The sequence below is a fragment of the Artemia franciscana genome, chromosome 20 (assembly GCF_032884065.1).
Source record: "Artemia franciscana chromosome 20, ASM3288406v1, whole genome shotgun sequence".
Lineage (NCBI taxonomy): Eukaryota > Metazoa > Arthropoda > Branchiopoda > Anostraca > Artemiidae > Artemia > Artemia franciscana.
Window position 1 is genome coordinate 26025778 of NC_088882.1, and position 15012 is coordinate 26040789.

At 36.4% G+C, this 15012-nt stretch overlaps 1 protein-coding gene across 1 annotated transcript in view; it reads left to right on the forward strand.

Moving 5' to 3' along the window:
* LOC136039959 (tRNA (cytosine(34)-C(5))-methyltransferase-like) overlaps positions 1-15012 on the forward strand; it is a 67178-nt gene that overhangs the window by 20005 nt on the left and 32161 nt on the right. Inside the window, exons 5-7 of the mRNA XM_065723982.1 lie at positions 3349-3489; positions 8008-8268; positions 11009-11207. Of these exons, the coding sequence (XP_065580054.1) occupies positions 3349-3489; positions 8008-8268; positions 11009-11207 (601 nt within the window). The remainder of the gene's footprint in view (positions 1-3348; positions 3490-8007; positions 8269-11008; positions 11208-15012) is intronic.

Consider the following 15012-nt stretch of genomic DNA (forward strand, 5'->3'; position numbering starts at 1 on the left):
GAAATACTGCACTTAAATGAGAATTACGTACCGTCTAAGAATATTTTCTTGGTAAGTTTTAAATCCTGGCTAAACCAATATACTCTGTGTGTTAACTTCTTCACTGTACGAAGTTGTTAGAAATGCTGCATTTAAATGAAATCATGTACTGTCTTAAGAATATTTTCTTGGTAAATTTTAAATCCTTGCTAAACTAGGATACTCTCTGTGTTGACGTCCTCATTGCACAGTCAAGTTGTTAGAAATGCTGCGCGCGAATGAGAAGTACGTACCGTCTAAGAGTATTTTCTTGGTAAACTTTTATATCCTCGCTAAACAAGGATACTCTTTGTGTTAACTTCCTCATTGCACGGTTGTTAGAAATACTGCACTCAAATGAGAGCGAGCTTATTCCATCTAAGAATTTTTTGTATGTAAAAAATCTACATCAAAACTTAGGCTCGATACCGTAAACAGCCTGTCATGGTTAATGGATAATTGTTGTATTTTTTCTTCTTACCTTTGATTGTAGTACCTTGTATTCTAGGAATTCACTGGAAAATACTAGATAGAGCTCAGTGTATAACGTTTCTCTCCCTCTTCCTGTTAAAATACTTTGAACTACTTTTGGCATCCTTTGAGAATGGACAATATTTTAAGAACACTACAGCGTGGCGAACATCGTTCCCGAATCAAAGCCTTGTGTTTCCAGTTGTGTGGCCGGAATGATGCTAATTTCTTCTTATGTAAAGGACCCGGAATAAAGAAAAAAGTCCGAGAAGATCATCTAAAAAGAGGCCCTATAGCTGCTCTTGGAAATAGCCCTATAGGTTTAGAGAGGAAAAATTGTGTCCCTTTTTGAAATTAGCAGCTGAAGCTCCAAATGGTTGTGTTGCAGTTTGACCCTGGCTGTTGACGATCAGATTTGTTTTTACCCCAGGCCAAGACATTGCTCGCCATGTGTTGTACCTCGATCAATGACGCATCCGAGGAATCAAAAGATAGCTTTTACGACAGCTTACAAGTGACAACTAAAGCTAACAGGTATCATGAATGACTCATCACCAGAGGTTTAATCCAAACTGTTTCTGATGATTCTTACTGATTAAAGGCCTCAGAAGTCATGGAACAGGTATACAACATAAAAATGGTTGTTGTTTTATTAATTTTGACCTCACGAAAAATTCTTCATTAGCGGTTGTGTGTTCGCACTCACTGATATATTCATGGATACTCTTGGACACCTCTTGATGTAACCAAAATTATCACTACCCTGTGAATCTTAGATAAACATCTAGGCTCAAATATACCCTCAGATCATATCTTAGTGATTATAAAAATGAATCCAGGTCCACTCTTTGTATTTTAAAGACAAAACATGTATAGTACCTGTTAAGAAATATTATTGTATCGCATCATGTGAAAGATCAGCATTCCAGCCCTAGTTTGATTTATCAAAGGCGTCTGATGAAGATGCAGTTTTGCTATTGCGTTGGTTAGTCAAGTTACCATGACACAAGGCCTTTGTCGCCATGGAAGAAGCTTAACAAGAATATGCTTGGCAAGTTAGCAATCTAGATTTCATCAAATGAGTCCTTAAAGGTCTCTCTGGGATCTTTCAGTGCCCAAGTGCGGGCGAAGAAGAAACACGTTTAAAAAGGAGACACATCAGTGCTTCATAGTTCCATTCCTAAATCAACTTCAAATCGTGATTCTTCCTCTCTTAACTGTTTTCAAGACTCGGTTTTAAATTTTTGGCTACTATGAGCTAGAGTTCGTTCTTTACTAGACTGCATCTGACGCTGCAATCATGATGGGGCAACACATTCAATGCTTACACTTCGAAAAAGCACCAAAATGAGGGTTGTCTGACTGACCGTTGACGCTGCTCATCCAATGTAAAGAAGTAAATAGGCCCTAATGTCATTCCACGTTGCAATACAAGCAGTTTACGGGAGCCAACAATGTAAAAACGCTGGGGAAAGTTGTTCAATGGCTACCCAGAAAAGCCAGATCCTAGTTGAAGGATATAGGTTTATACTAATGTAATATTTTTCTGAATGCTCAACGCTAAATGCTGAATCAATAAATGATACCGATAAATACTCAACGGTCTTTGCCGCTTGTGTCGGGGATAGCCAAAGTAATTTAAAAATTCGTTTTCTTCAAGTTTAAATGTATACTAATTTTCAAATATGTCAGTAAAATTCTAATTCTTCTTCAAGTAATTTTCTGTGCGGTTTTTGTCAAGTAGTGGGGTCAGGCGCTGGACGAGGTAAATACGACTCCAAAACTTTTAATTCTGAAAATCAATGAATCTTACATTTTGTTATTGTGTTTTTCAGGCTATTCTTGTATTTTCGCTTTCTAAAAGATAGTATAATAACAACACATTGTTATTCTTAATTTTCTCTTCTCCCGCCATTCTTATCTAAGTCTTTTTTTTACAAATGACTCCCAAACTTGGTCTGGTATGTCTGGTCTGTTTGACCTTGTTTATTGTGTTAACTTACCTAGCCTTGTATGTCTAACCTTGGTGTTTCTAAGATCCAAAAACATCTCTCAAGATTGCCCTATTTAATTTTTAATACTTGGGGAGTAAACTCGGCTTCGTATTGTATTGTATTGTATCGGATTAACGATGCTTCTTGACTACTAACGTCCCTGCGTCGGCCCTGCAGTGCATTCCTGCAGCATGATTCGATCTCTGGGTCCCGTATTACCAAGCTAAGGTCAAACCCACTGCGCCACCACAGGACACTCGGCTTCGTTAAGAATTGGCCGTAACAATTCAAAAACTTTGCCATGCTTTGCATAAACGATATACATAAACTTATTGGGATGTGGACTTCCCAAAATTAGAGAGAGAGATAAGTAGATTCCAAATGCCTCACTAAAATAGTGATTACCACAGTAATGTTTTGTAAATCAAGAACTTTAGAACTTTTAAAAATTGTTCTTATTGGTAATCCAGTTGGCATTAGGGAGGAAAACAAAATGAAGAAGTCTTCAAAAGGAATAGGAAGGGGCTTATTAAAAGAAATGACAGCTTCAAGGGTGAAAGTAGAGAGTGAAAATTTGAATAAACTGAGTTGTAGAAGAAGTGTACCAACTGTGCTGGTTTCAAATTGTCTATCGAGACGATGAGATTTTAGTAACAATAATCAAATCTATCGTGTAGAGTGAAATGCCTTTAACGCTTGTTGGGATAGAACTGCCTCTAAATAATAAATGTAAAAGAATTAATCATTATAATCATTACATAACTAACTGTACCTGAATTACTAAAATTCCGTTCAAAATCCCATAGGACATTCATCACAAGCTGAGAATGATGATACTAAATCAATTTAAACTTTTACATTGTAGCTGGACTTGTTGTTGCCAATGATGCTGATAACAAGCGTTGTTACATGTTGGTTCATCAAACGAAGCGACTACAGAGCCCTTGTTTCGTCATTATTAATCACGATGCTACAGTGCTGCCAAATATTGAAGTTTCTCACGATGGTAAGTTGTAATCGCTTTCTGAAATGCTTTAGAATAAAAAAGCCTTGGAATTGAACTACTAGTTCTGTACTAGTACATCCCTGTTTTTAAGTTTTATTCATAGTGTCATAAATGAAGTCGTATTTCAGCACAAATTCTCCTTTTTGTATAAACGCATTGATTAGTGGAAGAAATAATGAGAATTTCCACTTTCTTGTCCATTACTTTTTGGGTTTTTATCGGCTGTGATCTGACGGCGGTAATTTTGAATTGTGCTATCTTAATGCTTGTGCAGTGGCTACATCTTGGAAGTTACCTTGTGTTACCAGTTTTTATTTGTGAGATCATAAAATTCATTTTTTTGCGCACATTGTTGCGGCTGAACCAGATAGTTTTAACAGTAGAGTAATTCTCTTCGAGCTGTCTAAAGAAAAAGAAGGTGTGTGTGCATCGAAAAAAAGGCATTATTCAAAAATTATTACTGATCTCTTCCTTAGGAATCTCTTCCATTTCAAATAGGACAAAGTAAACTTCTATTCCGAATGCTAATCCTATTTAGGTACTTGAGACGAGGCACAGGCTGTTCAGCCCAACACTGTTGTAAGGTTGGCTGGACAACGTTCTGCTACTGTCTTTGGTCTTTTGTTTGGGGGCGGATGATTTCCAACCACGGTTCGCACAATTTACGTTCGTATTTCTGGAATCCCCCAAAGTCTATTAGTCTTTCCTAGGTGTGGCATGCCAAGATTTAATTTCATCTGCTCTCTGTTTCGCCCACTGGGTTGGCTTAAATTTGAGAAATCTGTGGGTTTGGTACTCGCTTGAGCACCACATAGTGTGCCCGAACCATCGAAACTTCTGTTCTAGACTATAGCAAATTATAAATCCTTCTGATTTTAAATTTACATAAAACAGTCGTTAAGGAGGACAGCCTGTAACATTCGTCATAAAAATGGTCTTTCCGATGGCCATGGTAATTTCGTGTAGGTACATACGCACTGCTACAGTGGATTGGAAAGGGTGTACCTGTAGTCGGATCTTTGCTATTTGATTGGAGATTAGATCCCATTTTAACACTGAACATTTGATCTGACTCACTGAGAACTGATCGCGCACCGTGACGTCTTGAGCCGTTTCTAGAGCCAGAATCATAAAATTAGATACATTAACCATTTCTGGTTCGCTTAGGGTAGTTTTACCTTAGTTATTCAGACTGGCTTGGGTAAGGCACAGGGTGTTTTGGGTATATCACTCAAATTCTTTGGCTGCAAAACTACGTCCCATTTTAACAAACATAAATTCTAGATTTTGATTCTTGGGCTCTTGCTCATCAGACATCATTGAGGATCTTTTTGTACTGACTCGCCTACTCCTCATCAAGGTCAAAGCTTGTCTTGACTCGTTGTCTGCAAGGGACACCATAGCATAGGTTGTTTGCTTTTGGTCAAAAATTTCTATGAGTTTCACAGGTATTTTGTAACTGAATATCCAAGCCATCGGTTATGCTGGTGCGCTTGCCTTTTTGCAGTGGGTTAGGCGGTTTATAAGAGCTTTACCTTCCCACCGATTTTAGGTGCACCTAATATTTCCCAAACGGATATTTTGGACAGAGACAAAATGCTTGAGCCGCTCTTTGCATCCTATAACCGCTCGAACAAGCAAGAATACACTTTACTGTGTAAACCCACCTAAGTCTGAAGGACATTATTTATTCCATTCTTTCTCCCTTGAAGAAAATTATACACCTTTCTTTTGATTATGTTTTTTTATTTTATGTTTTTTGAGTATATGTTTCCATTCTCTGAAACATGTGGCTGGGCAACGATGTGATTCAGCCAGTTGTTCCCTAGTGTCCCTGTAAGTCATCAAACTTTTCAAAAGGCAATTTTCTCCCATTTTGTTTGTGTTCTAGATTGTAAAGATTATTTTGTCATTATTTTCAGTTTGGTGAGAAATATTCAGAAAAGCGTGCAAATGTCAGCCATTTTCTGCCGTCAGTTTGGGGTTGATTCCCGCTAAATCTTCCCTAAAGGATACTCGTAAAGTTGTTAAAGCTTCTTTAACCTATAATTCCTCGTTTAAAGTTGTAAGATTTCGATGTAAAAGAGAATTGCTTCCGTTCGATTAATTCTAATCTCTTGTAGATGAATCTTTGTCGATCTGTTTCTCTCTAGGTTTGATTTTATGCCCGTTGCTGCTTTTAAGTTATGCCATTTTTTAGCTTTTGCTGACACGAAGGAGATATCTTAAGAGTACTATTGTCAATGACATGGGATATAAAAAATAGAGCTGTATAATTGTTTTCTATACTTTACATAAGGACATTCTAATTTGAGTCTTCTTTGGTTTTTCTTTTGGGGGAGGGGGCTGTATAGCGTTTGTGTGTTTTTCTTTTTCTCATTTTTCTTTTCCAATCTGAAGTTAGTTTTTTTCTGGATATCCCTTTCTGTGCTTCTTTGGATACCTTTGGAACTTTGGAGCTTTGGAATACTTAGTTCTGGATATCCAAAGTTCTGGAGGAACTTTGGAATACTTAACAGTATTGTGAGTTCTGTGAATGACATCTATCTATTTTAGATTTTGGCAAACTTTTTGCAAGATTTTGGAAATCATCTTTGTAAAGCTTCCAAATGTCTATTTCGTTCTTCAAATCATCAAAGACCTTTGATAAGTGAAATTTAATATTTTTTTTATTATTATCATTAAATATGTTTTGAGATTTCTTGGCAAGTAATATGAAAATTGAAACTAAAGCGGTTAAAAGGAGACAAAGAAGGGCGAAACTGTCGAAAAGGATGGATATTCTTCTTCTTTGTTAGTTTTTTTTTTGTCAAAATTTAGTTTTATTGATATTCTTAGTAAAGTTTAGTTTGGGTATGTCCATGCTTACCATGATACAAAGGTAAAATAATGGGTGCTCTTTATGATTAATCGTTTAATTTTCGTATTGTCTTTTTTTGGTTGTACTGATTACTTTATTTTTAGTAAAAGTTCAGTTTCGTGAATCTAGGTGGGAGTAAGGGTAAGGCTAAGCATGTTATCTCTTTCGACGGTGGTCGAGCTGTATGCGATGAAGCTCTACGCCCCGTTCCTAGGCAGCAGAAGAAACCGCCAGCGCACCTCAAGGTGGTGAAGGGGTGTAAACTCCACTAAGCTTAACGCGGAGCAAGGTGGTGGCCAACACACTCGGGTGCCGCAAGATTGGGGACCTTGCGGTCAAATGTATCCCCAACAAACGTCCAGCTATGATGATGATGAAGATAAAACAGAGAAAAGGTTCGGCTACGGCATCCTCATTTTTATGCAATGTAACGAGAATGGCGCTTTCGTCGAAAAGCAGGGTAGCTACCATCTTATGATGAAGGCAAGGACTAAATATTGGCTGCTGGAACCTTTGTTCCGTTAAATGCTCCTTGATTCTCTACAATTCTGGAACACTAGACGGCTCTGTACTCGCCCGAGTTGGTTTTTTTTGTCCCCAAAGATGGCAAAAGGGCTTCTGGAAATGAACCGATCTCGGAAAGAATTGTACGGGCAAGACTATACACGCCCCTATTCGAGATGTCCTGAGCCCCTAAAAGACAAGTTCTATAATGATGTTCAGAATGTCGTAGATAGAATACCACGCAAAGATGTTCTTATAATAGGAGGACACTTCAACGCCAGGCTTGGTCGAAAGGCTCAGTGCATCGAAACAGATAATTGGCAAACACCGCCTCGGTGATAGATGTACAAATGGAAACCGATTGCTTATGTTTGCCATGCAGAATAACATGAATGTGGTCAACACATGGTTTACCCATAAACCATACCAAACATATACATGGGAATCCCGAAATGGAGGGGAGAAAGCTTAAATTGACTATCTGCTTATATCCCGCCGATGGAAGTCGATAGTGGAAGATTTAAGAGTGTTCAGAGGAGCCGATACAGGATCCAGGAATGGGTCAGACCACTTTCTTGTGAAGACAAAATCCAAGCACAGACTCAGTTCAAAGAAGACTTGTACGCCTAGCAAGAAAATAGACGTCGCTAAACAGAAAATGTCGCCAAGATGTATCTGAGGTAGTTAAACAAAGAAGACTGAGATGGTTCGGCCACACAATTCGTGGACCAGACAACAATGTAAGCAAGAATGGCTTCAAATGCCTACAGCTTTTGCCTTGGAAGAAGAGAGTAGGAGGGCAGAGGAAAACCTTGTTTGGCACCGTTAAAGCCGATCTAGAGTCAACTGGTGGCTTCCGCAAGTACGACAGACGCTGGGACCGTCACTGGTTTAATATTATGGAGCCAGCCGCTACTGATCAAGATGTGTGGAAGAAAACGTATCATCATCTGCTGGATGCCACGATGACCCTTGATTCGGTTTGAAAATACTTCAAGTACAAGTAAGTACATTTACCGCTGTGTAGATTTTCCCTAAATATTTACCGAAGATTTACCCTTTCTTACTCTCCAAAGGAAGAAAATTTCATTTTTCCTATTATCATTACTGCAGCGGAGATTTGCCCGAAATTCTTCGAAAATTTATTCTTTTAGGTGACAAAAAACTCCCTTTGAAGTTTGACCGAATTCTCTGTGATGTACCATGCTCGGGCGATGGGACTTTGAGAAAGAACTTCGATGTTTGGGCTAAATTCAACACAGCAAATGGAAACAATCTACACGGTATACAATACAGAATTGCCAAAAGAGGGGTCGAACTTTTAGAGGCTGGAGGTCAGATGGTCTACTCAACATGTTCTCTTAATCCTGTTGAAGACGAGGCTGTAATTGCTAGATTGATAAAGTGGGGGAAAGGTAGGTACCAAAGGTTTTAACAACGCTAAATGTAAACATAAGAAGGTTCATCTCCATTGCGAATATAAACAGCAGGTATTCTCGTATAAGCATGTTTCTATGGCAAATGATTAACAAGAACTAAAGGAAATGGAACTAAAGAATAATTACCTTAAATTCATTTTGATTGTTACTTGGTGTTGGACGATTTTTTCCGCAGATATTAAATAACCTCCGTTATATTTATACAAATTTATTTTTCCGTCATGTCATATTTTGTTGTTAAAATACATTATATTCTAAAGATCTTATCGAGAGTGAGGCTATGAGAGCTAGATTAATTAAGTGGGGAAAAGATTAGTCTATTCTGACCAAGGTCTATTTTGACCAAGATGGCTATTTTAAAATTTTAATCGGATGTCTGAGGGAGAGCAGCCAAAAATGAGAAGGGAAAGTAGCTGGTTGCGCTCCAACCACTTCTCAACTTCTCCCTCGACATGCCCTGAAAGTTTTAACTTATTACCTTCACTAGTTCTTAAGATATTGCAGATTTAGTTTAACATATCCCTCAACACTCTCCGAAGTTTCACCTTAATACCCTTAGCCGTTTCGGACACACCTAGAATCAAACGTTCCCCCTTTTCTCGGTGATAAATCCTGCATATAAACAATGAACATTTTGTATAATTTATAATCCTTGTGTTGGGGTGGTGCCGAATGGCATCCTCGGAGGCATAGATACTAGTGTTTTTTTTTACCTCTTCAAACAAAATGACTGTCAAAATTTCGGTCAGTGTTGAATGAAGGGGTAAAGAAAAAACAAGGGGCAAAATAAGGGGTAAAAATAAGGAAAAAAATTAATTTTGATAAATGGGCAACTAACATAACATACAGTCCTTGTCCAAAGGCTGTAAGGGGTTATATCACCCCTGGAGGCATAATTATTTGACCTTTAGTCTATTTAGAAAAAAATGGCTTTCTCAAAGTTTCGATCGGATCTCTTTGGGGAAAAGGAGACGTGGGAGGGGGATTTGCTGCCCTCTGATCACTTTTGACTTTTAAAATGGACAATAGAACTTTCAGTATCCAATCAAATGAGCCTTCTCCAGTGTTTTTACGACCACTCCTTCCATATGAAGCGGCTCTGGGAAAAAATTAATGTGAATCCATTGAAGTCTCATGGCTCTTCACTATAGACATTGTCAGGGCCTTGCCTCTGACCAGTAAATGTAAAATAGCATAAAGAGCGGGGGGCGTTTCGACTGGCTTGATGAAGGTTGAAAGTAGGACAGTCGAGGAAGTAGATAAGTTTGTTTGATCAAGCAGCATTAGAACTAAGAACCGTTTCACAGGAGGATCTAGAATGATAAAGAGATTAGTAAAGTTAAAGTTTAACTAAATTTAACTAGTAAAGTTAAGTAATTTATCACTTAACAATTAGCCCAGTAAATGGTTATTTTTTAATTGATTAATTAAAGCAAGTTTAAACCAGTGGCGTAGAAAGGTCTGCTGATACCCGGGGCGGAATTTCAACTTACCTCCCACTTTTACGTTAATTTAACATAGAATTAACAAAAGTCTATTGTAGTGTTTACGGTATGGAATCAAAGAAGTTAAAGGAAAAATAATTTGCCTTTAAACTCCAAATACTTTTGAAACAAAAAATTTAATTTTCGCACCAATTACCAAATTTAAGAGCAATTCCTACACTGCCGTAAAGAAACTCAAAATATGCACTTTCAAATTTCCGTATAAACTTTAAAAACACATTTCCATCTACAAAAGGTGATTTGGACGAACTTTTTTCTTGGGCTTAGGGCTGGTTATTCTAGGAACAGATATTGGAAAATCAAAATGGTCAAAACTATTAATAACTACTGTAGGGCAAATAATTAGTATTTACAAAATATTATCAATCATAGATTCCGATGTTTCTGTTACCGTTTTATTTACAGTAATTAGGATAAAAACCAAAGCTTAAAATTGTGTTACAAAACGTCTTACCTTACTATTAATATCGACCACATTTAAATCAAAAGTAAAATCTCCACAAATATTGCATGATATTCTTGAATGAGATAACGTTCCCAAAAGTCTATCTGTCAATTTTTCAGACTCATCAATATTACCTGACGGTGTTCTATAAATTACTACAACCATAAACTTGTTAATTGAATTTTATGCGTCAAGAAACGCAAATTTAAATTTCATTTCATAGCTAACCGCCAAATAAGACTTGATCTATACACCAAATTCAGTTTTTAAACATACTGTTAAACCCCCACGGTCTCACACTCTTCCTACAGAGAAAATCATACCGGGAATCAACTCATCAAACATTCTCTCTTATGTTATGATCCCGGTGCAGACCTCGACTCACACACGTCCGGCGTGCTCCTTTCGAGTCTCCTTGAATTAGTAATTAAATTAACTATTATCCAAAACTAAGGATGGGCAAAGAAAAACAAAGGTGGGGTAAAAAAAAAACCCAACAGCTCCAAATAACTTCTATATTTTACAGCATTCGAGGACGTATTTGCTATCTTAGTAAAATAGGCATACGAAACAAAAACAAAACAAATAAACAAACTGGTCGACACATTTACACATATATTACAACAAATAGGAGACGGTATCTGGGGAGGTCCAACCCCTCTACACCCCCTTGCTCGTAGGGACATGTCACTCAAGGGACATTTAATTTTTTGTTAAATGGATAAGTAATTAAATTTATAATTTACAAGAGATTATATCATTTTAGGATCGCTAGAGCTGGGGGATGCGTCAGAAAATGTCAAAGGTCTTCTTTATAGAAAAGGGATATCTCATTGGATACCTATGAACAGGGAAATGCAAGAATTCAAGAATTTTGAAGAAGTTCCCGAGAAAGATGCAAATTTAATTCGACCTCATCTATTCCCTCCGACACCTGAAGAAGCTGAAAGCCTTCATTTAGACAGGTTAGTAATTTGTCACTTTGTTTTTTGGACATGGTCTATGGTCATATTCTTATTTTTGATAATATACCGTTAGTCCTAGCATCTCCCAATTTTTATGGTATTCTATTGAATGAAGATTTTATTTGTATTAAGTCACTTTGTTAATTGTAAGAAACAACACTGAATAACAATTGCCTACCTTAGCAATATCATTGTATTTATACACAGTCTTGCCGATATCGAAAGTATAACAGTTCAAAATAGGGATGAAACTTTTTAATTGACAGTGAACAGATATAAAAATTTTTAACTGGATATTTCGAACACATATACAGTGTTCATCATCAGCAGTAAAACTAAAAAAATTTAGTTTTACTGCTGATGATGAACACTGTATATGTGTTCGGAATATCCAGCTAAAAATTGTATATCTGTTCACTGTCGATTAAAAGGTTTCATCCCTATTTTGAACTGTTATACTTTCGTCATGGAAAGGCAGCGTGGTCTTCGAAGTTATCTTGCCGGTATCAGTAATTGTAATATCGTAATTGCTAGTCTTCGCGAAAAAGGAGACAGATCCCTGCTACCCGTGCAAAGAGTGGGGATTTAAACCTTTAGCTTAGGAGAAAGGGATTTTAATCATAACAATTTCAGTATAATAATCACTGCCATCAAAATTACGTCCTATTGTTAGAAATATCAGGTGAGAAATCAAAAGCCGTGAGTTCCTTTCTACTAATTTGGCAAATTTACAAATTCATCAAATCACATTTTAGATGTTAAGTCTACTGAAAATCCTGCGTAATTACCCGCAAATGGATATGCTCTTTTTTCTTTTTTTCTCAACACGTTTGGGTTCTTAAGGTACCTCTGAAGAAATGTATTATTCTTACTACCTTAAGGGATGTTCAACTGACATAAAGGGAATATGTGCATGCTACTGCTTTTGACAAATTTACCTTTTACCAATTTTACAATATCATAATTGTCCTCTAGATTTTGAGAATACATTTTTTGGTAAAAATACTATTTTTGGTATTTTAATTGAACAAAATAAAAAAATAAATAGCCCAATATTCCCTATGCCGCTAATTTTTGAAAAATACCTTTTTTGTGTCTTCATAAAAAATAAACTTTGCCCCTATCCTTTGAGTTTCCGCTAATTGGCTATTAATTCTATAAAAAATTAAATACTCTTAGAATTTAACATATTTTTCTTTAAACATTCATGGGATCCCTCAAGGTGGGTCCTTGAAATGCAGATAATTTTGAAGACCACACTGCCTTTCCATGACGAAAATATAACAGTTCAAAATAGGAATGATACCTTTTAGTCAATAGTGAAACAAACATAAAATTTTAACTGATATATTTTGGACACATATACAGTGTCCATCATCAGTAAACTAAAGACATCTTTTAGTAAAACTAAAAGACATCAATAAAAACAACAAATTTATACCCAATAAACTAATTACACATAGTTTATTGCTCTCATTTTTTTGTAATCTCTCAACTTTTTAAGTAATCTTTCTTTGGAAAGGTGAAAGTCATGATTGAAGTGATTTCTTGCTGTTTGTTGAATAAAACTAAAACACTTGCTTTCGTTCTATTCAGTGATTTTAGTTTTATTCTAAAAACAGCAAGAAATCACTCAATCATGACTTTCACCTTTCCAGCGATAGATTACTTAAAAAGTTTTCATTTTATTTGAAAATAAAGCTCTAATACCTACGTCAACTCTTGGACCAGGTGTAGTTAATTTTTATCAAGGACCTTAACATTACAAGAAAAGTCCGCATTAGAAAAAGGTCCAAAATTTTGCTTTAAAACTAATAAGGTCCCAGTAGAAAAAATTATCTCTTCAATAGAAACATCTTTACATAGAAACCCCATCCTAATCAAAGATGTTAGCCTAGTAAGAGCTTCTACAGTTAAAACCCTGTCAAAGTTTGCTTTAAAACCAGAAATCACTAACAATTGTATCAAAGCCATAAATATTCTTAATAATTTAAGAAGGGATGAATCTATTATTACTACAAAAGCAGACAAGGGAAACACTTTAGTGGTAATGGATACCAAGGACTATGATTCAAAATTAAATGTTTTACTGAAAGATGAAATAACATACAAAAAACTTTCTTTTAACCCGAGAGACTCGTGCACAAAGAAGTTTAAGAACGAGTTAAAGAGTTTGAAGGAAGAAGGGAAGATTAAACCTCAAGTTTACTACAAATGCCTATCAAGAAGGTCTTTGTGCCCTAAATTATATGGACTTCCAAAGATAAAGCCGAACCTGCCATTACGACCAATTGTTGCAAGTACAAAGTCACCAACAAGTGCTCTAAGCAAGTGGTTAGTGTCATTATGTAAACCACTCATGTCGACACAAATTTCTTATATTAAGAATTCGTCAGAACTTCTGAAAGTGAAAATTTCTTCGAATTCTATAATCTCAAGTTTTGACATAGTATCATTGTATACGAATGTTGATGTAAAAGCCGCAGAAATTCTTCTTGAAAGAAAGATATTAAGAAATTTGGACTTAATTAGTGGTAAAACAGTTTTGGAAGTCGGGGTAATTGTGAATTTAGTTAGGCTGTGTAATACGTTATCTTTTTTTTTTTAATTCAGAGGTTTTTTTTCGAACAAGTAAAGGGTTTACCCATGGAAGCCCATTCAAGTCCTTTATTAGCAAATTGTTTTGTAGAAATTTTTTTAAAACAATAGTGTTAGATTCATATTTTTAAAAACACAAATTCTCGGGAAGATTTATGGATGACATAATTTCAGTATGGAATTATGGGAAGGAGGAATTAAAAGACTTTTTAGAAAATTTTAATTTTTGGGGAGATGATTTAAAATTTACAACAGAACTAGACCTCCGTTGCCTGTGCAACGGGAAGTGTTGCAGCAACTGTGCCCTGTTCCTTAGGGCACAGTTGCGGAGAAACACGTGCAACTGTGCCCTACGGGACACAGTTGTGGAGCAACAGTCTCCATTATGTCCTTCAAAGGACATTTTTCTAATGCGGCTTCGATTGTTATCTTGAAGCATCTTTGATATGGTTTTATTTCGAGCTCCTACTAAACTGAGTTTGGTAAAATGTTTAGCTGGTCCAGAAATAAACGAGAAAAAAAAATTCTGACCCAAGAACAAACTAGACCTCCGTTGCCTGTGCAACGGGAAGTGTTGCAGCAACTGTGCCCTGTTCCTTAGGGCACAGTTGCGGAGCAACACGTGCAACTGTGCCCTACGGGACACAGTTGCTATTTCTGGGAAATCTGAAAGAGATACGGCAATAACGTCTTATAGTTTTCTGCTTAACTTTTGATGGTCTAAACTAGGAAAATATAAAACAAACCAAATTCACCAAAAAATTAAATTGCCCCGAGGGCATGACAAAACTTCCAAACAGAAAAACCCAAAGAAGGAATTTTATTTCGGAGAAACTATTGTAAGCTCCAGTTGTTAGGAGATCGAGACCTGTCGAACCGCGTTGGAAAAAAATTCTAGCTGGTCCAGAACAGAAGTTACCTCTAGAACGTCGAAACTTCGGAAATTATTTCTTAGAGAACGAAGCAACTTGGTATATAGAACACTTCACTTCTTCTTGCATACTTTTCATAGCACTACTCGATAAAAATATAAGAAACATCAAAATCGAAAATTTGAGAAAATTCCAAAAAAAATCGGAACGAGATGGACTTTTCTGGAATTATTTCCGGGAAATCTTTAAGCGCTACGGAATTTTGTGCTCCGGTTCTCGAAGAGACAAATGAAAGTTCTACATGAATTCAGCATAACTGTATTTCTAACAAGTTT